This window comes from Triturus cristatus, chromosome 2_2, assembly GCF_964204655.1.
Source record: "Triturus cristatus chromosome 2_2, aTriCri1.1, whole genome shotgun sequence".
NCBI classification, from domain to species: Eukaryota; Metazoa; Chordata; class Amphibia; order Caudata; family Salamandridae; genus Triturus; species Triturus cristatus.
Window position 1 is genome coordinate 79075453 of NC_140582.1, and position 22369 is coordinate 79097821.

Below are 22369 nucleotides of genomic sequence, written 5' to 3' on the forward strand. Positions count from 1 at the left end.
GGAGAAATGGGATGGTGCAAGCTGTCTCCCGACGGGAGACCCAGCACTTATTTTTTAACAGATTAACCACTGGAAAAGAGTTGTGCTTGGCCCAGATCCATCACTTTCCCTTTCCTTGCTGCCCACCTCAGAATCACGCCATTTTGTGTTTCTTCAGCTAATGTAAATAGTACAGTGCCAGGACATCTGCCCCATCTTGTGACTTCTCATTGGCAAATGTACCGCCCATTTCAAGATGTCAGATTTTGGGTCCCTTGGATAGTCCATTTCATTATGCTTGAAAGCGTTGCTAGAATCACAGACGTGATGTGCACCAACAGGTACTTGCCAGCCAATCAGCCAGATGTTGACTACTGGACTGGCATTATCAAGAGGCTCCAACATGTCTTCAAAGTTGAAGATACAAGCTGCAGTGCAGGATTGGAACATTGCAACTGGGACATCGAGCTCTCGCTGGAAGACGGGAAGGCTTTCAGTGCATTGATTCTCTTCTCCAATGCTTGAATAGCCAATTCTGTTATTCTGCCTCCCTTGGGCATGACCACCAACCTCCCTTCGATATGCATCATCCTAGACTCAATGCCAGCCACTGCCTCAAGTAGCCATAATTGTTTTCCACCCTTGAAGAAGCATGAGGCATTGTCAATACGTCAGGGACTCAAAATGATAGGCACAATTAACAGCAGATAAAAGATGGTGATGTTCCTCTGCTGAGTGATAATCAGTCAAAACAAATGCACACCAGACACACTAAGGGAAAGATGGGCAGTGGACATAAAGAAATCTATTAATGAAGAGGATTGGGGCCACAAACTTAGAAAAGCCCCCAAAATTTCTAGAGACGCTTGTGTTAAAGAAACTCTCTTTTACCACATTTATAGGGCTCACATCACTCCCAGGAGGACCAATAAGCTCAATTCTCTAGTTGTAGGGAGGAAGAGGCAGATCATTCCCATGAGGTTTAGAGGTGTCCCATGATACCATACTATCAGGAAGTGATTGTTCTCTTCATTCACAAAGCAATAAGTAGAAATAAAGGACCAGCACCAAAGATCTGTATACTAGAAATGTACCCACACCCAAAGGGCAAGACAGTCTCTTGTACATTGATTGACTTGTCATTAGTACTGGCAAAAGGACAGGGGACTATTAGGTGGAGGGCAGTGAAAGGACAAATGCTTTCCACCTGGAAGGAGGATGTAATGAAATGGGCCAAATATAAGAGCATGTTTCTTTTCTGGGAAGGCAAGAGGGGAAGGCAGAAGATGGACCAGGCCAGATCCCGGGATGTGATCCTGATCAAAATTAACAAAGATGAAGAGAGAGAGAATGGGCTAGCTTCCCCCAGACCCCTTTCACCACTACCCCCTTTCTTAATTCACTTAATAGAAACAATCATGCTGGTGACATCCCTCGGACATGGAGGCTGAAGGAGCGATGGTGGGGTGGGAAGTGGCACACAGAGGTGGAACATGCCTTGACACCTTAAAACAACCCCTTATCCCCAACTGAACCTGATCTATGTCTGACCCCCCCTAAGTCCCTGATGTCAAACGATTTTTAGTTAATATGCGTTAATGAGTAATCACAGGACAGAATAATGTAACTCAAGAGTAAATAATGTAGACAGATTCATGAGTGTTTGAGTTGTTAAAATTTTTAAGATTAAAAGTTTGGTCGTAAAATAGTCCTCCATAAATGCCTAGGCTCTCATCTCCTTTCTTATGAAGCCTCATCTCTGATACAACTACTTCTCCCATATTCCCATATAGAGTCAGTCCTGAGTTGCTCTCAATAGACTGAGAAGTGTGGGATTGTGAGCTCCAAGTAATCAAGCCCATGGCAGCAGGTTCCACGCAACACTAGCTGAAGTCCGATGCTCCGCTTGCCACTGACAGATGGCGCGGTGAGGTTTCTGTGGCCCAGAGGAGTGAGCGGTGTCAAATCTTGAAGCCTTTGAAGGGATCCTGCCTCTCAGACCCTTGCTCCACTCATCTGAAGCGCACTGAAAGAAGGTCTCCTGGTCCAGGAACAGATAGATCTAGAAGCCCTGTTGGATAGCGTAGTCTCGTATTGAGTTTGGCCGGTGACAATCATCCTGTTTTGCCAGTTGTCTGGTCACTGTCAACAAGGATGCTTGAAACTCGGTTTAAAATGGCCCACCATGAAACCAACTGCGTGATGCCATTTTTTTCTCCCAAGTCCACTTTGCGGTTTTGCGATGGAGGGTGGCATAAAGTGAATAATGTGATTTCAAGGTGCCAGTTCTTGGTGGACTGGCATGAATGTAAGCATGGTCACAACATGCAGGGTATGAAATGTTTATTTGGTGGCCAGATCTAGTGGGTGAGCGTTGTAGGTGGCTGTTTTGGGATTTCTGGATTCTTCTGGGACTGCCAACTCCCTATTTACTGGGGCTGACGAGTCTCTCCTGTAACTGTGGGTGATTTTTGTGTACTTATCTATGTTGTGTGTGTATGGGGATGTGCGGATGTGTCTGTGTGGGGATGTGATTTAAAATGTAAGTGTTGGAAATGCACAAAACTGGCTATCCCATATTGACTGGCTCTCTCATTTCCTTCCAGGTGAGGACGCTCTTTGTCAGTGGCCTGCCGCTGGACATCAAACCCCGAGAGCTCTACCTTTTATTCCGGCCATTTAAGGTACTGTACTTAAAGATGAAATCACGCTTATAACTGTAAATGGTATGGAAACGCTTGTCTCGTCTTACATATCCTTAATTCTTAAATAATGACACACACGTATATCTGGACCTCAGTCAAAAGTCGTCTTTTCAAAGCCAAATTTCAAAAGTGCATCCCAAAAAAATCAAAGCAGCTGACGTCATGTTAGAACTCATATTCCGCTGTTTTCATTTCTGTACATGCACCCAGCTTTCTGAGCTGGCTCCCGCTGAAACAAGCTGGAGGCGGTTAGACTGCAGCCCTTCCCACTGGCTTGTATTTCGAGTTCCTGTCAATATCCTTTTCGTTAGTCTTCGTTCATTTCGCAGTTTTTTTGTTTCTAATATGTACAATCCGTTGCAGTATTTCTCACTGGAAATGCCACAAGTTGGCACCCCATTAATCACAGTAAGGCTAATATTTTTTTAAACATGCATCTGATAGAAACTGAATGGGAACTGTAATGTTTTTGCATATTTTTAATTCAGACCATATGGTGTAAGGACATGAAAACTGGTTACTTCTTGACCTACGGTACCTTCACGTTTGTAAACAATGCTGTTGTTCCTTTATGTACAATGTCATATGTTCTATGGCGTCTTAATTCACCATTCAAGAATTTTGTGCTGTTTCAAATGTCATGCACCATAGCAGGAGGGAGCAGTCTCTCTTTCCTTCTCTTAAACTGTTTTGGGACACTGGGATCATACATTACCCTTTAGCGCTGTTCTTCTAGGCGTTTGTGATTCGGTTCTTTCAGCTATATTACGGTAGGTGACGTGAGGCGTTTTTCCTACTGGACTATGCGTCAGGGTGCATCACCAGCATTCTGGGATATTGACACCAATCCATTCCTCCTGTTTAAACTCATCTGGTCCATACATTTATCATTGCGTTTTTTTGTAGGCACCCATGTCATTTCCTGTGGTAACTCCACTACAAAGTAGGCACTATCCTGACCATTTTGGGTTACTAATGTCACAGGTGTTTTAAATATTAGTAGTAGTATACATGTCCCACGCCTTACTGTCCCGACCAGACATATTTGTTTACAAATCACTGGGTCAGTTTATTTCACTCCACCTCTATGTTGATTATAACTGATGCGATTTATTTTTCTATTTTAATTAATACGTGGGAAATTGTTTACCTTCGTTAGATTCAAACAACTCAAGAAGTAAATTTTACGTCATTGCCTATAAATAAATAGGGCAAGACATTTATCTCTATTGGGTTAAACATTGGCAGTGTGTCACTTCTGTAAATGCACTGTTTTTGTAGGGGGAATCTGAGGCTACTCTCCTTTACTATGACTGTGCACTGTAGCAACCACTTGTCTCCTCTTCACGCATTGTGTGCACTGTAATAGATCAAAGTTTTTATCTTCTCGTCTGAGCCTCCACTGCGCTTGAGGTGTACGCTAGTTGTGATGCCTGCTGGCAGCGGCGTAGCATGCGGCGCCAGCCCGGGGTTAGTCAAGTATCCTTTTGCATTTTTAGAAGTCAACATTTGCTTTTAAAATTGTGCGACCCTTAGAATGCCCCTAATAATTTTGCGCCCGGGGCAACCACCACTCTGCCCCTCCCCTTCAGACTACGGCACTGCCTGCTGTACACATATCACAAACAAACACCGGTCATTGGGGCTGAGTGACCCGACTAGATTCTGGATAGTGTCCTGTCACTGAAGGTGACTCAAGAGCCGCTTCTAGATTCTTCTAGGTAGCCCGCGTCGGTTGCCCAGGCAGATTTAGAATGTCTGCACTGAGTTTGGAGCAGGAGGCTTGGTGAGCTCTTGTGGAGCATGGAGTGCAGAGTGAAGTCTTCATGTCTTTAAATTTGTGGCCACTACAGAACCAAACATCTAACACCAAGGTTAAGTTTCAGCATAACCCTATCACACAAAGGCTGAAATCTGTTGTAAACCTCTTTGTTAATGTGGTGATGGGGAGGGGGTGCGACCACCGAAGTTGAGGTAGCCTACCATAAGGGATCACTGACGAAATATCGAGAAGAAGAATATCGAATTGCCAAAATACCGAAGGAAAAAAATGATAGAATGCCAAAATATCGAAGCCCTATCTCCAAACAGGTAAGTACATAAATATAGAATCCTAAATATCGTTGTAAAAAATATAGTTAGTCACAATATCACATTTTTTGAAATGTCTTAAAATTAATGTAAAATTAATGAAATAAAACATATAATTAACTGAAACATACTTAAAAATACTTAAATTACTTTAAAATTAATAAATAATTAATGTAAGTAAAAAAAATAATAATACATATATATTAACGTAATATTTATTAAAAAAATGCGATATTTTTTGCGTAGGATAGCGGGCGGGTAAAATTTACTATTACCACTCCAGTAAGTGCAATAGTAGGGAAAACGTTGGATAGCGGGAGGGTAAAAATGACTATTCCCACTCCAGAGAGTGCAACAGTAGGGAAAGCGTTGGATAGCGGGAGGGTAAAAATTAGTATTCCCACTCCAGACAGTGTAATAATAGGGAAAGCATTGGATAGCGTAGGGGTAAAAATTAGTATTCACACTCCAGAGAGTTCAACAGTAGGGAAAGCGTTGGATAGCGGGAGGGTAACATTTACTATTCCCACTCCAGTGAGTTCAACAGTAGGGAAAGCATTAGATAGCGTAGGGGTAAAAATTACTATTCCCACTCCAAAGAGTGCAACAGTAGGGAAAGCGTTGGATAGAGTAGGGCTAAAAATTACTATTCCCACTCCAGAGAGTGCAACAGTAGGGAAAGCGTTGGATAGCGTAGGGGTAAAAATTACTATTCCCACTTCAGAGAGTGCAACAGTAGGGAAAGCGTTGGATAGCGGGAGGGCAAAATTTACTATTCCCACTCCAGTGAGTGCAACAGTAGGGAAAACGTCAGATGGCGTAGGGGTAAAAATTACTATTCCCACTCCAAAGAGTGCAACAGTAGGGAAAGCGTTGGATAGCGTAGGGGTAAAAATTACTATTCCCACTCCAGAAAGTGCAACAGTAGGGAAAGCGTTGGATAGCGTAGGGGTAAAAATTACTATTCCCACTCCAAAGAGTGCAACAGTAGGGAAAGCGTTGGATAGCGTAGGGGTAAAAAATACTATTCCCACTCCAGTGAGTGCAACTGTAGGGTAAGCGTTGGATAGCGTAGGGGTAAAAATTACTATTCCCACTCCAGAGAGTGCAACAGTAGGGAAAGCGTTGGATAGCGAGAGGGTAAAAATTACTATTCCCACTCCAAAGAGTGCAACAGTAGGGAAAGCGTTGGATAGCGTAGGGGTAAAAATTACTATTCCCACTCCAAAGAGTGCAACAGTTGGGAAAGCGTTGGATAGCGTAGGGGTAAAAATTACTAATCCCACTCCAGAGAGTGCAACAGTAGGGAAAGCGTTGGATAGCGGGAGGGTAAAATTTACTATTCCCACTCCAGTGAGTGCAACTCTAGGGTAAGCGTTGGATACCGTAGGGGTAAAAATTATTATTCCCACTCCAGTGAGTGCAATATTAGGGAAAGCGTTGGATAGCGTAGGGGTAAACCTTACTATTCCCACTCTAGTGAGTGCAATAGTAGGGAAAATAATAATTTAATATTTTATTAAAAATAAATATATTATTAATACCAAATAAAAATATTAAAATTAATTACCAATCAAACAATATTTAATAATTAATTTATTATAAATACCAATGTTTTTTTTATTAATAACCTATTAATAATTAATTAACAACCAATTAATTTTCAATACCAAAAAATAATAAATAAAATTAATACCAAGTAATAATTAATTAAGAATAAATTAATTAGCAATATACAAAAATTATTTCAATAATTATTTACAATTAAAATAATTCCCACCATATTTCTCTATAAACCCACAACCTGCTACAAATAATACATTAATACAATTAACATAATTATTAATTAAACAATTAATACTAATTAATTACCAACTAATACTAATTATTTACCAAATAATAATTAATCAACAACCAATTAATTTTCAATACTAATTAATAATTACCTAATAACAATTAAATTACTTCCCACCCTATTCCCCTATAAACCCACAACCCGCTACAGAAGTAAAACGCAAAATTAAATTAAAAATAATTAATAATTCCTAAAAATTATTATTTAATGTACTATAATTAAATTACTTCCCACCCTAATCCCCTATAAACCCACAACCCGCTACGGAATCAAATTACACAAAAATTAAATAACATACAATTCATTACTTTAAAAATATTCAAACATACATTCCAAAATTTATACATACTTTTAACACATATGCTAACACTTAAAACACTATAAAAAAAACTCGATATTTTTAACAACTATATTATGACTGTTGATATTACTTACTTCTGTATTATTAAAATCGATATTTTATTTCTTACCTGATTTTCGATATTCTTCACCACTATATTTTGGCAATTCGATAATCTGTCCATTCTATATTAAAAACTCGATATTCTGTCGTATCGATATTTTGAATTCGATATTATGTCTGTTTACCACCATAAGATCACTGACATTACACGTTACCTTCCGACGAGTAAGCTGCTCACCCTGCCTTGCACTGTAGATCTGTGAGACATTTAAATCCCAGTGTGTCATGAACTCCCTATTTCTAGATAGTCAGATTGTATCCTGTTTAGGGGAGTTAATAATTTACTGCTCGCTCAGAGACAAGCACCACAGTCCTCTTTGTGACAATCCTGATCAGTCCTGTCCATGAGATGGAGTGAAGCATAGGTCAGTGTCTCTCTGGATTCATGATGAGCTGGACTTCTGTGGTTAGATAAGACATGCCTGGGACCCTCTCCCTGCTACTAGAGGAGAGGTACCCACTTCAGCCCTACAACTCCCCTTACACCTACCAGGGATTTTTGTGAAGAAATTGCTACTTTTTTTCAGTCTAAAGTGGCAGCAATCTTCAACACTTTCAAAAATCCGGTTAGTGTTAATCTAGGCCTTACCGACTGTTCTGATTTAAAACCCTCTCTGGATATCTTTCCGCCCATAACATATCAAGAGACGCTCAACTTTTTGCTAACGGCAAAATCTGGATCACCTATTGATCCATGCCCAGTGGCAGTTGCAAAGTTGGCACCCGAACCCATAGCTTCAACTTTGACGGCGCTTTACAATGCTATGTTTTCTCTGGGACAGTTCCCAAAATGTTGGAAGGTAGCTTCGGTACTTCCTCTACTGAAAAAACCTAATCTGGACATGAACGACCCTAATAATTTTCGTCCTATCGCGCGCCTTCCCCTAACGGCTAAATTGGTAGAAAGATATTTGAACACTAAGTTAAGTATCTTCTTGCGTGATACCAATGCCCTGGATCCCACCCAGTTTGGCTTTAGAGAAGGACACAGTACCGAGGCCGCTCTTCTTAAATCTACAGATGAGATTAGGAGAGGGCTGGACCAAGGTGGTAAGGCAGTGTTGATCCTGCTGGACCTCTCCGCGGCCTTCGACACGGTCCATCATGGTGTTCTAATGGACCGGTTATTGGCCAGTGGTATACGGAATAAAGCCTGGTCTCTTCTAAAGTCCTTCCTCTCTGAAAGACGACAGTCAGTGGCTCTGGGTGACTTCGTCTCAAACCCTTTCTCTCTTCCCTGTGGAGTCCCACAAGGCTCTTCCCTCAGCCCTACGCTTTTTAACGTGTATGTTGCCCCTCTGGCCCCGCTGATTGAATCGTTTGGCTTCTGTCTTACATCTTATGCCGACGATACTCAGATTGTAATATCTATGTTACCAGGTCAGGAGAGGGTGTCAGGGGAGAGACTACATGATTGCATGGGGGCAGTAGGAAACTGGATGTCTCAAAACTGCCTTAAACTAAATGCAAGTAAAACTGAGGTGATGTTAATCGGCAACAATGCCAATATGTGGACTCCTAGTTGGTGGCCTGAGGCCATGGGTTCTCTCCCAGTCCCCTCCCAGAAAGTAAAAAATCTGGGGGCAGTGTTGGATGATTGCCTCTCCATGAAAGCTCAGGTAAACGCGGTTGTTTCTACCACCTCGTTCGTTCTCAAGAACTTGAGGAAAGTGCTCCCACTCCTGCCTGTGGAGTATAAACTTACAGTGGTTACAGCGCTGATTATGTTTCGCCTGGACTACTGCAATGGTCTTTATTTGAACATGCAGGAGGGCAATCTTTGTAAACTCCAGATGCTTCAAAATTCAGCAGCCAGGTTGCTTACGGGCACATCGAGATCTACCCCAATCTCTGGCGCAATAAGAAAATTTCACTGGCTGCCGGTAAAAAAGAGAATCCTTTTCAAGGCCTTATGTTTTGTTTTTCGCGCCTTGCAGAATACAGGCTCTCTTTACATGAGACAACAATTTTGTTGGTATGTGCCGGCTAGAACTCTGCGCTCCCTCGGAGCTAAACTCATCATTCTAAATGGGGTGGGAGAAGCTTTGTGGCAGGTGCAGCCAGGGCCTGGAATGAATTGCCTTTTGCCTTGAGGAACTCTAACGATCTTCTTTCCTTTAGGAAAGCGCTCAAAACTTGGTTGTTTTGATTCTTCTGTTTTGCTAAGTGTTGGGAGCTTTACAGCAAGCGCCGGGACACCCTAGGGTAGCTGTGCGCTATATAAGTTTGCCTAACATAACATAACATAACAACAGCTCTTAGCTGCACCTGCCTGTATCTCTGTTAACTGAATGTCAGCTTCCATCTACCTCAGACATGTCTATTACATTTTAGCTCTCTCACTGCCACCAATTAGAAATGTTATATTGAAACCCAAGTGTCTCTATTCTAAATGTGCTCTGTCTAGCTTACGCAACCTCTTTTCGTGGACATCATATCATTAAATCAGATGAAGCTGTAAAATGGCTGTGTATAAAGAGGAATCATCTCTTAGGTAGGTTACATAGAAAGTGATCTTTACCCAGCCTATCACAGCTCTCTTTCATACCACTCCTAATATGGTATTATCAAGGCAGATCAAACGCCCGCACACACCACTCCATGTGACACCTCGCCACATCATGCCTACGTCTGTCAGAATGGTTTGAACCACCTTAGAACCTTCTCAGCTCGTTGGTGTTTTATAGAGCATGAACTTGACCCGAAGGTATCAGGTATCAGAGCGCTTTACACGAGCACCGGTTGCTTTATATGAGGACACATTGTTGATTATGAGTAAGGTGGTCTTTTCTCTAGGTTGATTTGCACATGGAGATCTTACTCACAATTCCAGCTCATGGTCTCCCAAGATAGTTGCATGTGTCTTCATAATTCAACTATCAAGTCTTCCTAAAAAAGTAACAAAATGACTATTTCTGGGATAACATCTTAAGGGGTCCTGGCCTCTTATGAAAATACTCCTACATTTGGTTTTAGGGAGCAGGCAGTGGCCCTTCTTGCTTCTGTAGGTCGCCTATCTCCTCTGCCAGTAAGTCGCCAAAATTATGTAGCAATATTCCAAATATAGATTCGGAAGAAAGGAATACATGCGAAGATCGTAGATATGAATCCAGTGTTTAATCCATGGTAACTGAGTACAACAGGGACCAGCAGCTCACACAGCACAACGGATAAAGACTACAGAACATCCCTTCAAGCCATAACATTCCAATTACATGTGTAGGTTCTAGTCCTACCCCACGAACCTACTTAAAGCGATACACCATCGCTACAAGCACCTACATCTCCTACATCATCAGCGTTTCTTGATTTCAAAGCAATGCAACATGAAGAAGGGAGTCTTCCTCTGTGCTTAATTAGAGCCACTGGGGGCCACTGGCACTCATTTTTGGTGACCAGCACTTATTTTTCCGCACTAGACATTTACAAAGAGCAAGAGAGGGAAAAGCACACAAAAAAGAAATTGGAAGGAAGAAGAAGATGAAGATAAAAAAACGGCACAAAGGGAGAAAGCAGGAAACTGCAAGTGTGAGATAAGGGGGCAGGGAGTGTCTGGGAGTGGATTAAAAAGGCATGAGGTGGCGATAATACTTGGCAGCCTTGGTATTTGGTGTGCTGGTATTTATAAGCACCGGCCACAGGCTTCTGAACAGAGACTTGGGCGCTGGCAGGTATTCTTGTACAAACTGAGCACTGGTCTTTCCTCATCGTGCCCAGCAACAGGTGTTATTCTGCTTTATGCTGACCTTGTTCATCGGTAAGAGCAAGCTTATATTGTAATGTTCAGGGCCAGACTGGGAAGCTTAAAGGTACAACGGAAAGGCAAGGGAAGACAAAAGCTAGCGGTGAACTACAGCATATTACAAGCTGAAACAACTCAAAGCAGGTTGCCATGCGTCTGCTCGAAGGCATGCAACTCCTGGAATACTAAACTGCCCTGCCTGCCCGAAAGTGATCAAGCTAACCTGGAACAAGTGTCTACTTCAAATCTGATGTACAGCGGAGTCTTTTTTGGATCCTTAGTCCCCACTGGATCTATCCCCACTTGTATATATTCTACCTCATATCTTTTTGCAAGAGGTGTGTGTGTACTTGATCTCGCACTGGTCTGCAGATCCTGGCATCCCTAAAATTTTCATTTCATTATTTTAATCCTCACTTTAGCACTTAATGCAGTTCAGTTTATACTAAGATAATGTCTTGGTATCATCACATTTCACTTTGATTAAATAAGTTTCAGGAAAGCGTCATCTTCCTGAGTGGTGTTGAAATATCCTTTACAATGCAGGCATTAACACGCAATGCCTTTACCACGCATCATTTACAATGCATTACCTTTACAGCGCAATGCCTTTAACACGCATGCCTTTACCAGGCATATACGTTTACTGCGCATGCCTTTACAAAGTAAGGTAAGTGTATTGGGGTGGGTAAGGTTATATGGTGGTATGGGTGTTATAATGGTTTAGGGGTGTGTAGGAGTATAGGGAGGTAAGGGTATTTTTAGGGTTTAGGGTCATGTACGAGTATTGGGTAGTAAAAGTACATTTTAGGGTTTATGGGGTGGGTAAGGGAATGGGGTGGTAAGGGTGTTTTCAGGGTTATGGGGTGGGTAGGGGTATAGGGTGGTAAGGGCATTTTTAGGGTTTGGGTTGGGTGGGGGTTGGGGTATCGGGTAATAAGGGTGTTTTGGGGGTTTAGGGTGGGTAGGGTATTGGGTGGTAAGGGTGTTTTTAGGGTTTAGGGGTGGATAAGGGTATACAGGAGTAAGGACATTTTAGGGTTAAGGAGTGGGTAGGGGAATAGGGTGGTAAAGGTATATTTTAGGGTTTAGGTGTGGGTAGAGTCATTGGATGGTAAGGGAGTTTTTAGGGCTTTTGGGTGGGTAGGGGTATTGGGTGGTAAGGATGTTTTTAGGGTTTGGGGTAGGTAAGGATATAGAGTGGTAAGGTTAAAAAAAGGGTAAATAAAAATAATTTAAAAAACGGGGCGGTTGAGTGGTCTGCCCCAGTAAAGAATAAATGTCAATTTAATTTTTTTTTTTTTAAAAAGGGGGTTAGACTCAATATATATATATATATATATATATATATATATATATATATATATATATATATATATATATTCAATGAAAAAACCATAGGTTTCACACATGTTATAGTTAGCTGGAAATTTTACTGATAAAAAACCAATGAAATTCCCCCGTTATAGTTACTGTAGGCAACTATAACTCACGCAACCGCAATCCTCTGCTGATCCTAATACTGTATTTAGACACTTATTTGCCCATGTCTTCTTCCATTAAATTTTAGCTATACATATATTACAAATATTTTTTTTTCATAAAGACACATATGTCATCAGCAGAGGATTGCGGTTGCGTGAGTTATAGTTGCCTACAGTAACTATAACGGGGGAATTTCATTGGTTTTTTATCAGTAAAATTTCCAGCTAACTATAACATGTGTGAAACCTATGGTTTTTTCATTGAATTAGCAAGGTTTTTTAAATGCTAATTCCTAACTATAACGTGTGTGAAACCTATGGTTTTTTCAGTGAATTTGTACGTTTTTTTAAATGCTAAGTTACTTTACGCCATTCGTGGCGTGCACGCCCACTTAACGCAGTTCATTCCGTGCGCGCACGGTGCGCTTCGCGCACCGTGCGTGCACAGTGAGCACGCGGTACGCTTCGCGCACCGCGCGCCCACTTTACGCAGTTAGTGCCGTACACGCAAGGTGGGCACGCAGTGCGCTACGCGCACCGCGTGCCCACGTTACGCACCGTGCGCACATGGAGGACATATTATGCGCTTCCTTGTGATAGGTAATCTGTTAAATTTAATTTGTAAGTGATGACAATAATATGCCATGCACAGAGAGTGTTTTTTTTTTTATTAAAATTTTAGCGTAAGCGCACCGTACGCGTACGGTAAGCGTAATCGGCGAAATTTTCAAAAAATAAAAATTTACCGTTTTTGGCCTTGGGGGATCTTTGAGGACTCAACTAACATGGCTATGTGCATGGGCGCTGTCTAAACAGCCCCTTTATATGTTTTTTGCCTTTATTTACAGCCCCCCCCTCAGAGTGCGAGAGAGAAAATGGCGGCCGCCGCTTCCTGGTTTCGACCGATTCGAATGTTTACTTAGATGTAACAGCCAATCAGAATCGCGCTCGCGCACGCCACCGTACGCGTACGGTAAGCTTACGGTAAGCGTACCTTAAGCTGGCTCAGATATATATATTGATTTAAAGGCTATTTTCTCAGAATCTACTGAACAGATTTACACCAAACCTACAAAAGGCACTTCCTTGACCTGAGGACTACCTCTCTGCCAAATTTCTAGTAATTCTGTTCAGCCGTTCGGGCTGTAGCCCTGTCTAAAGGTCCTATGGAAAAATGCATGGGAAAAACGTGTTTTGGGACCCCCCTTTTATCTCAGCCCCCGCTTGACGAATCCCCCCAAGACTTTCAGGGTAGGAGCGGAGCGTAGCGCCCCACCTATTTTGAGAAATTCGCGAGGATTCGTCGACCGGCGCCAAAGTTATTCAAAATAGAATGTTGCGGATTTCCTATGGAAACAGGGTCCTAACTATAACTACCTACTGGCGACCGCCAGTAGGTAATATGTGTGTGTTCGAGGCATATGAGTTGAAGATTACACACTGTGCATAGATCGCCATCTGGTGTTTGGCCTGGATGCTTGCACTTGTTTTTGTCTTGGAAAGTCTTTGGAAGTCACGAGGTATGTTGGAAGTCACGAGGTATGTGACTCCTCCTTTGGATCATAGTGCGCATGGGCATCGGCTCCATCCTCAGATAGTTTTTTTCCGCCATCGGGCTCGGATGTGTTCTCGCGTTCCAGTTCGGAACCGTTAACGGTCTTCTCTTTTGACGCGCAATCCTTCCCATCTCGATGGTATTGTTTTCGATCGCGTTTCCAGCCACACGCGACCCTTCAACTTCGAAGTCTTCGATTCCGGTTGTCGACAAAGACCTTCGGTCCTACCCGGGCCTCATCTCCGGCTCATGGAAAGGACGCCATTTAAAAAGTGTCCTTGATGTGGGTCGAAGTTTCCCCACACCGACCTACATGAAGTTTGCAACCTCTGCCTTTCACCGTAGCACGAGGCCAGAGACTGTCCAGCTCGAGCCTCCTTTCATTCCAAAAAGACCATCTGGGACCAACGAGCTCGAAGAACAATAGCGCCCTCGTCATCTTCAATCCCCGACGACATCTTTCAAGAGGCCGTCGATGTTCCGGAGCAGAGTCGAGTCGAGGACATCATCAGCGCCTCCGAAGCAGATGATTCCGACGTCTAAGACATCACCGTGAGTACAGACGTCGACCCCGACCCACCCCCCCTTCCATACCATCGAAAAAGGCTTTGGTACTACCTCCACCTTCGGGCTCAGATGCACGCCGAGACACTGCTTCCCATGCCCCGCATTCGGGCCCGGTAAAGAAGCCTATTAAGCCTACCCTCGGTACCGAAAAGCAACACACGGCACCGAAGAAAAGGGCGTCATCGACCTCATCCACGCCGACTGCTGCTCCCACATCGAAGCACTCAGCGTCGAAGGCTAGCACCAGTTCCTCGGCACTGACAACAGCCTCGGAGCCGACTAAAAAGTGCCTGCCGAAAGGTCCCGATACTTCCAAGCCAAAGACCTCGGAACCGAAAAAACAACAACCGGTTCCAACTGATAAAGACACTTAAAAACTACACGGTTCCAAGCCTAGAACCGCTACCGAGTCCACGCCCAAAAAACTTACGGCACCGAAGCCCTCGACTCCGAAGGATCTGTCTCCCACAGATGAACTGTTTCGTCCAGATCCTACCCAAAAGACTTTAATGAAAGATCCTAAGACTTGTCATTTAATGCCCAGCATCAAGAAAAGACCACTAAAAATGCCTGCGCCCGCACCACCACCAAAGAAGAGAGACTTTGCTACCTCTCCATTGCGAATTCCTTCTCCTCTTCCTCCTCCTCCTCCTCCTCCTCCACACTACTCTCCCACACCATCACCTACCCCAATTGATGATGATGGTGATGACAACACCTCAGATGATGCAGGGGGAGGTGCAGACGATCAACCCCTTGGAGACCCTACTCCTACTGGCTCCCCTGATCCCTGGGATGATTACACTGTCCCAGATGTCCCTTACACCCCACAAGATGATATTTATCCCTCCAGGCCTTCCCCCCCAGAGGACAATATCGGATTCAACCAGCTCCTTCAAAGAGCTGCCCAATACCACGGGTTGGCCCTGCATACAGACTCAGTAGAGGAGGATTTTCTTATGGATACCTTTGAAACCTCACAAAGGTCCACCTCAACACTGCCCATGCTTAAAGGGGGTCATTAAGCACGCCTCAGAAATCTTTAAAGACCCTGTCAGGGCTCGGGTCATCAACCCAAGAATAGAGAAAAAATATAAAGCTGCCCCTACTGACCCAGTATACATTAAGGGCCCTGCACCACTAGACTCCCTAGTAGTCTCTAATGCCAGGAAGAGAGCGAATTCCCAAACGTCAGGTGACGCACCACCACCAGACAAGGAATCAAAACTCCTAGATACCTCTGGCAAATGCACTGCGTCACAGGCAGCAAATATTTGGCCCAAGCGCTCCTAGCAAGGTATGTCAGGGCACATTATGATGAGCTTGAGTCCATAATGCAGCACCTCCCTGACAAATACAAAAACAGGGCCAGTGAGCTAATCCAAGAGGGTAAAACCATCACTAACACCTACATCCGCTGTGCCCTAGATGCAGCAGACACAGCCTCAAGGGCAATCAACACCAGTGTCCTTTTGCTCAGGCATGCCTGGTTACGTATATCAGGTTTTAAACCCGAAGTACAGAGTACTATACTCAATCAGCCTTTTGATGAGCAACACCTATTTGGCCCCAATGTATACCTATCCCTCGAAAAAATGAAGAAGGATACACACACCGCCAAATCTATGGGAGCCTTGCAATCGCAAGCTCCCAGACGGTCTTTTCGTCACTCATCCTTTAGAGGCACCCATCGAGGCTACTCCTCAGGATAGCCCCTCCACCTCTTACAAAGCTCCCGCACATTCTACCTTTACTAGAGGTTACCAAAGGGGTGGTTACAGGGGGAATAACAGCAAAGGCAGAGGCAAAAACAGCAACTCCCGCTCTGCCTCCACACCTACCCCATGACTTCCCTCCGCTTCCCCCGACTATTCCACTCCATTCGGGGGAAGACTACACCAATTTCTCTCTGCCTCGATAAACATTACTTCAGACAGGTGGGTCCACGAAATCATTCAATCAGGCTACTGTCTCGAACTAACATCTACCCCCCAAACATATCACCCAAACACCGTCCAATGTCACAAGAACATTTGTTACTATTAAAGCAGGAGGTGATCTCCCTCCTACAAAAAAGTGCAATAGAACCAGTTCCCCTGCACCAACAAAACAAGGGAGTCTACTCCCTATATTTTCTCATACCAAAAAAGGATGGATCTCTGAGACCTCAGACCCCTAAACTTATACATACATTCAGACCACTTCCACATGGTCACACTCCAGCAGGTCCTCCCTCTGCTTTCCAAAGGTGACTTCCTTGCTTCTCTAGAACTCAAGGATGCCTATTTCCACATTCCCATTCACAGCGCTCGCAGAAAATATCTCAGATTCGTAGGGGACGGTCAGCACTACCAATTCAAAGTACTCCCGTTTGGAGTCACCACAGCACCAAGAGTGTTTACCAAATGTCTAGCAGTGGTGGCAGCACATCTGAGAAGACAACACATACATGTCTTCCCATATCTAGACGACTGGCTTATAAAAGCCAAATTGTACAATCAGTGTGTACAACACACTCACACCACTATTCAACAACCTCACAACCTGGGGTTCACAATAAATCACGCCAAGTCCCAGCTGCAACCGTCCCACAAGCAAAAATACCTCAGTGCCACAATAAACACCTCCAGAGCGCTTGCCTACCCCAGTCCCGCCCGTATAGCGAGCATCCAAGCTCTTCTCACCAGATTCCAACCGCAACACTCTCTTCCAGCTTGAGTGTTCATGCAGCTCATAGGGATGATGGCCTCTTGCATATTCATAGTGCCTCATGCAAGACTCCAGATGCGTCCTCTCCAAGAGTGCTTAGCACGTCAATGGAACCAGGCTCAGGGTCAGCTAACAGATCTGGTGTTGGTAGACGGTCGTACCCATTGCTCTCTGCAGTGGTGGAACACCCAAAAACTTTCCAAAGGGCGACCGTTCCTCGAGCCAGTTCCTCAAATAGTCATGACAGCGGAAGCATCGCTCTCCGGCTGGGGAGCTCACCTACTATATCACACCATGCAGGGCAGGTGGACACCTCAACAAAAGTTACTCCACATCACCCACCTGGAGTTACTAGCCATATTCCTAGCCTTAAAAGCATTTAAAAAACCAATATCAGGCAAGACTGTCTTAGTCCGCACCGATAACATGACAGCCATGTATTATATCCAAAAATAAGGCGGGACACACTCTCTGCAGCTCTCTCAGGTCGCACAGAGTATATGGAGGTGGGCTATACCTCAGAAAATTTTTCTCCTAGCCCAACATGTTCCAGGAGTCCAAAACACAATAGCCGATCTCTTGAGCTGTCAAACACAACAAATCCACAAGTGGGAACTTCATCCGCAAGTTCTTCAACCGTTTTTCCACATGTGGGAGCAACCACAGATAGACCTATTTGCCACCCAACAAAAAGCCAAATGCCCAAACTTCGCCGCCAGGTATCCTCACCCATTGCCCAAAGGCAATGCGATATGGATAAATTGGTCAGGCAGATTTGCATACGCTTTTCCGCCTCTCCCACTCATTCAGCTGGTGGTGCGCAAACTACAGCAACACTCCTTGACGCTCATCCTAGTTGCTCCAACTTGGGCCAGACAGCCATGGTACACCACACTGCTGGAACTCTCAGTAGTTCCACACCAAAAACTACACCTCTCTCCACGCCTCTTAACCCAGAACCATGGAGAAATCCAACACCCGGACCCAGCTCAGCTCAACCTAGCGATCTGGCTCCTGAAGTCCTAGAATTCGGTTACCTTAACCTTCCTCCTGACTGTATGAACGTCATCAAAGAAGCTAGACAACCTACCACTAGAGCATGTTATGCAGCCAAGTGGAAAAGATTTGTCATATACTGCCATAACAACAACACTAATCCCCTAGATGTGTCTATCCAACACATCATAGGCTACTTACTACACCTCCAAAGATGCAACATAGCCTATACGTCTATCAAACTGCATCTTGCTGCCATTGCAGCATATCTACAAAATAGACAGCATCTCTCACTTTTCAGAGTACCTGCCATAAAGGCCTTTATGGAAGGACTTAAAAGAATAATTCCCCCCAGAGTACCACCTTCACCTGTGTGGAATTTAAACATCGTTCTCACAAGACTAATGGGGCCTCCATTTGAACCTCTACATAAATGTGAGCTACAATTCTTAACATGGAAAACTGCTTTCCTCGTAGCCATTACTTCTCTGCGAAGAGTTAGTGAACTACAAGCACTAACCATTCAAGAACCCTTTCTCTAGATACATCTTAATAAAGTTGTTCTCTGGACTAATCCTAAATTCCTCCCTAAAGTCATTTCACCTTTCCACCTCAATCAATCTGTAGAGCTGCCTGTATTCTTCTCGCAGCCACAAACAGTCGCAGAAAGAGCTCTTCACACCTTAGATATCAAAAGAGCAGTACTATACTACATAGAGAGAATAAAACCCTTTCGTAAGACCAAACAACTATTTGTGTCTTTCTCACCACCACACAAGGACAACCCCATATCAAAATCTGGGATAGCTAGGTAGATTGTTAAATGCATACAGATTTGTTACCACAAAGCAAAACGTACATTATCTGTTCCTCCTAAAGCCCACTCTACACGAAATATAGGGGCTTCAATGGCATTTTTAGGAAACATTCCTTTAGATGATATCTGCAGAGCAGCTACATGGTCTACACCGCACACATTCACAAAACACTATTGTGTAGATGTGAAAACTAAACAACAGGCTAGTGTGGGCCAGGCTGTACTCAAAACACTATTTCAAACTACTGCAACAGATACTGGTGGTCGCCGCTAGGAGTGGATACTGCTTTACAATCTATGCACAGTGTGTAATCTGCAGCTCATATGCCTCGAACGGAATATGCTACTTACCAGTATGCATCTGTTCTTGGCAGGTAGAGCTGCAGATCTACACACGCCCACCCGCCTCCCCGGCTACCTTTATCTGTTCCAGTATTATCTTACTTAGATACACCACACATGGGCATCTTTCCTGTTTCTTACTAAGCTCCATCATTTCCCTGCTGGCGAAAAACAATCTGAGGATGGAGCCGATGACCCTGCGCACTATGATCCAAAGGAGGAGTCACATACCTCGTGACTTCCAAAGACTTTCCAAGACAAAAACAAGTGCAAACATCCGGGCCCAACACCAGATGGCGATCTATGCACAGTGTGTAGATCTGCAGCTCTACATGCCAAGAACAGATGCATACTGGTAAGTAGCACATTCCATATATATATATATACATATATATATATGTGTGTGTGTATATATATGTGTGTATATATATATATATATAAATATATAGTTCTAGCACTGTGGTTTGCCAGTGTGCTTCCAGGTCGCTGGTGGTGCTCTGAATGTTGCTACTGCTAGCGTCTTCATAAGCAATACAACCGCTGTGCAACATGTAGTAATCATTGACAAAGCCAGTAGATTTTGCAAAAAAGGGGAAACATATTGGTTTTGCCAATGCTTGTCTTTAAAGGTCATTCATGGCACCACCAGCGATCTGGAAACACACCAGCAAACCTCAGTGCTATGACAATATATATACATATCTATATATAGATATATATCTATATCTATCTATCTATTCAAACCACCTCCAACTTCAACTCCTGAAATTAGACTCCGACACTTGGGTAAGTTTCACCATCCAGCTTTTAGTTTATATGCTTAGCTTGACGCGTTTCGGCACACTTGCCTTGTTCACAATGGGAAGTCAGTAAAAAACACCACTTATAAACACAAAATTGAAGGTCACATGGTTGTTGGTATAGTAGATATAGTGAACAGACTACGCAAACCAGACATCATTATTATTGTTGCTCAAACCGACCCGTTATTCCAGTAGTTGAAATCACTACTAAGTCCACATATATATTATTTATTTTAAAAGTCCATACTATATATGTTGAAACTTAATACATAATGTGAACCATACTTCCTTGGGGAGAATTTTTTTCTTTGTTCTGGTTTAACATGACTAAATTGTCACTGTTCAAACTCAAATGTAATTCCCACAAATAATCACTATTTCCTGATAACCTCTCAGGGGATAAGCAATTGAAAACATCAGTCATGATATTATATAAATCATCACATCAAATCAGCACGGTGTCGGTCATAATGTCCATTTTCAAAGCAGTATCGGGCTAGTGCCCCAATATTGAGTCTTATCCAATACATTAGTCTGTCAACAAATAAAAACAGATTTTAATTTAGTGCAGTTCATTAATGTTAAAGTGCAAGTGCTTTACAGTACGTTTGATATTTAAGTGCAACTTCTTAGATCTTCTGTGCAAAATAGCAATTGGAGTTAATACCTTTACAATAACAATCTAAAATTTCAAGATTACAAAAAATTACAAACCATTACAAAAATTCTCTATATATTCATTAATATCAAGCGAAAAGGTTGTGCAAAAATAGTAGTAGTTTTAATGCCATTAATATTTTAAAATTTTAAATGTCCATAATGTACCTCCACTGGAATTTAGGGACACAAATATATATATATATATATATATATATATATTACCTACTGGCGGTCGCCAGTAGGTAGTTATAGTTAGGACCACGTTTCCATAGGAAAACCTCAACATTCTATTTTGAATAACTTTGGCGCCGGTCGACGAATCCTCGCGAATTTCTCAAAATAGGTGGGGCGCTACGCTCCGCTCCTACCCTGAAAGTCTCGGGGGGATTCGTCAAGCGGGGGCTGAGATAAAAGGGGGGTCCCAAAACGCGTTTTTCCCATGCATTTTTCCATAGGACCTTTAGAACGAGCTACAGCCCGAACGGCTGAACAGAATTACTAGAAATTTGGCAGAGAGGTAGTCCCTAGGTCAAGGAAGTGCCTTTTGTAGGTTTGGTGTAAATCTGTTCAGTAGATTCTGAGAAAATAGCCTTTAAATCAATATATATATCTGAGCCCGCTTACGGTACGCTTACGGTACGCTTACCGTACGCTTACCGTAAGCTTACGGTGGCGTGCGCGAGCGCGATTCTGATTGGCTCTTAGATCTTAGTAAACATTCGAATCGGCCGAAACCAGGAAGCGGCGTCCGCCATTTTGTCTCTCGCACTGAGTGTTGTTTATCAAACATGATGGCCAAAAACATGTTACGGGGCTGTTTTGACAACTCCCTCCCACATAGTCATGTTGAGGGAGTCCCCAAACATCCCCCAAGAGCAAAAACGGTTTTATTTTTTTTTCGGCAATTTCGCGGGGTACGCTTACCGTACGCTTACCGTACGCTTACCGTAAGCTTACCGTACGCTTACGGTAAAAAAATAAAAATAAAAAAAACACTATCCACACTTACCCCACCCCCTGTGCTTTTGGTGGCCGCAGGCCACCAAATGTGCAGGGCTTATTAATAGAGAAAAAAAACGTAATTTTGGCAACATGAAATTATAAAATCGAAATAAAAAAAACACTATCCACATTGACCTCACCCCCTGTGCTTTTGGTGGCCGAAGGCCACCAAATGTACAGGGCTTATTAAAGTTGATAAAAACCGTGCACGGAACGAACTGCGTTAAGTGGGCGCGCACGCCACAAATGGCGTAAAGTAACTTAGCATTTAAAAAACCGTACAAATTCACTGAAAAAACCATAGGTTTCACACACGTTATAGTTAGGAAATAGCATTTAAAAAACCTTGCTAATTCACTGAAAAAACCATAGGTTTCACACATGTTATAGTTAGCTGGACATTTTACTGATAAAAAACCAATGAAATTCCCCCGTTATAGTTACTGTAGGCAACTATAACTCACGCGACCGTAATCCTCTGCTGATGACATATGTGTCTTTATGAAAAAAAAATATTTGTAATATATGTATAGCTAAAATTTAATGGAAGAAGATATGGGCAAATAAGTGTCTAAATACAGTATTAGCATCAGCAGAGG

General features: G+C 43.1%; 1 protein-coding gene across 2 annotated transcripts in view; it reads left to right on the plus strand.

The window, feature by feature from the left end:
- The window catches only part of RBPMS (RNA binding protein, mRNA processing factor), a 653722-nt gene that overhangs the window by 263621 nt on the left and 367732 nt on the right, over positions 1-22369 (plus strand). For both annotated transcript variants that reach the window (XM_085641072.1, XM_085641073.1), the window contains exon 2: positions 2586-2663. In XM_085641072.1, coding sequence (XP_085497198.1) covers positions 2586-2663 — 78 coding nt within the window. The remainder of the gene's footprint in view (positions 1-2585; positions 2664-22369) is intronic.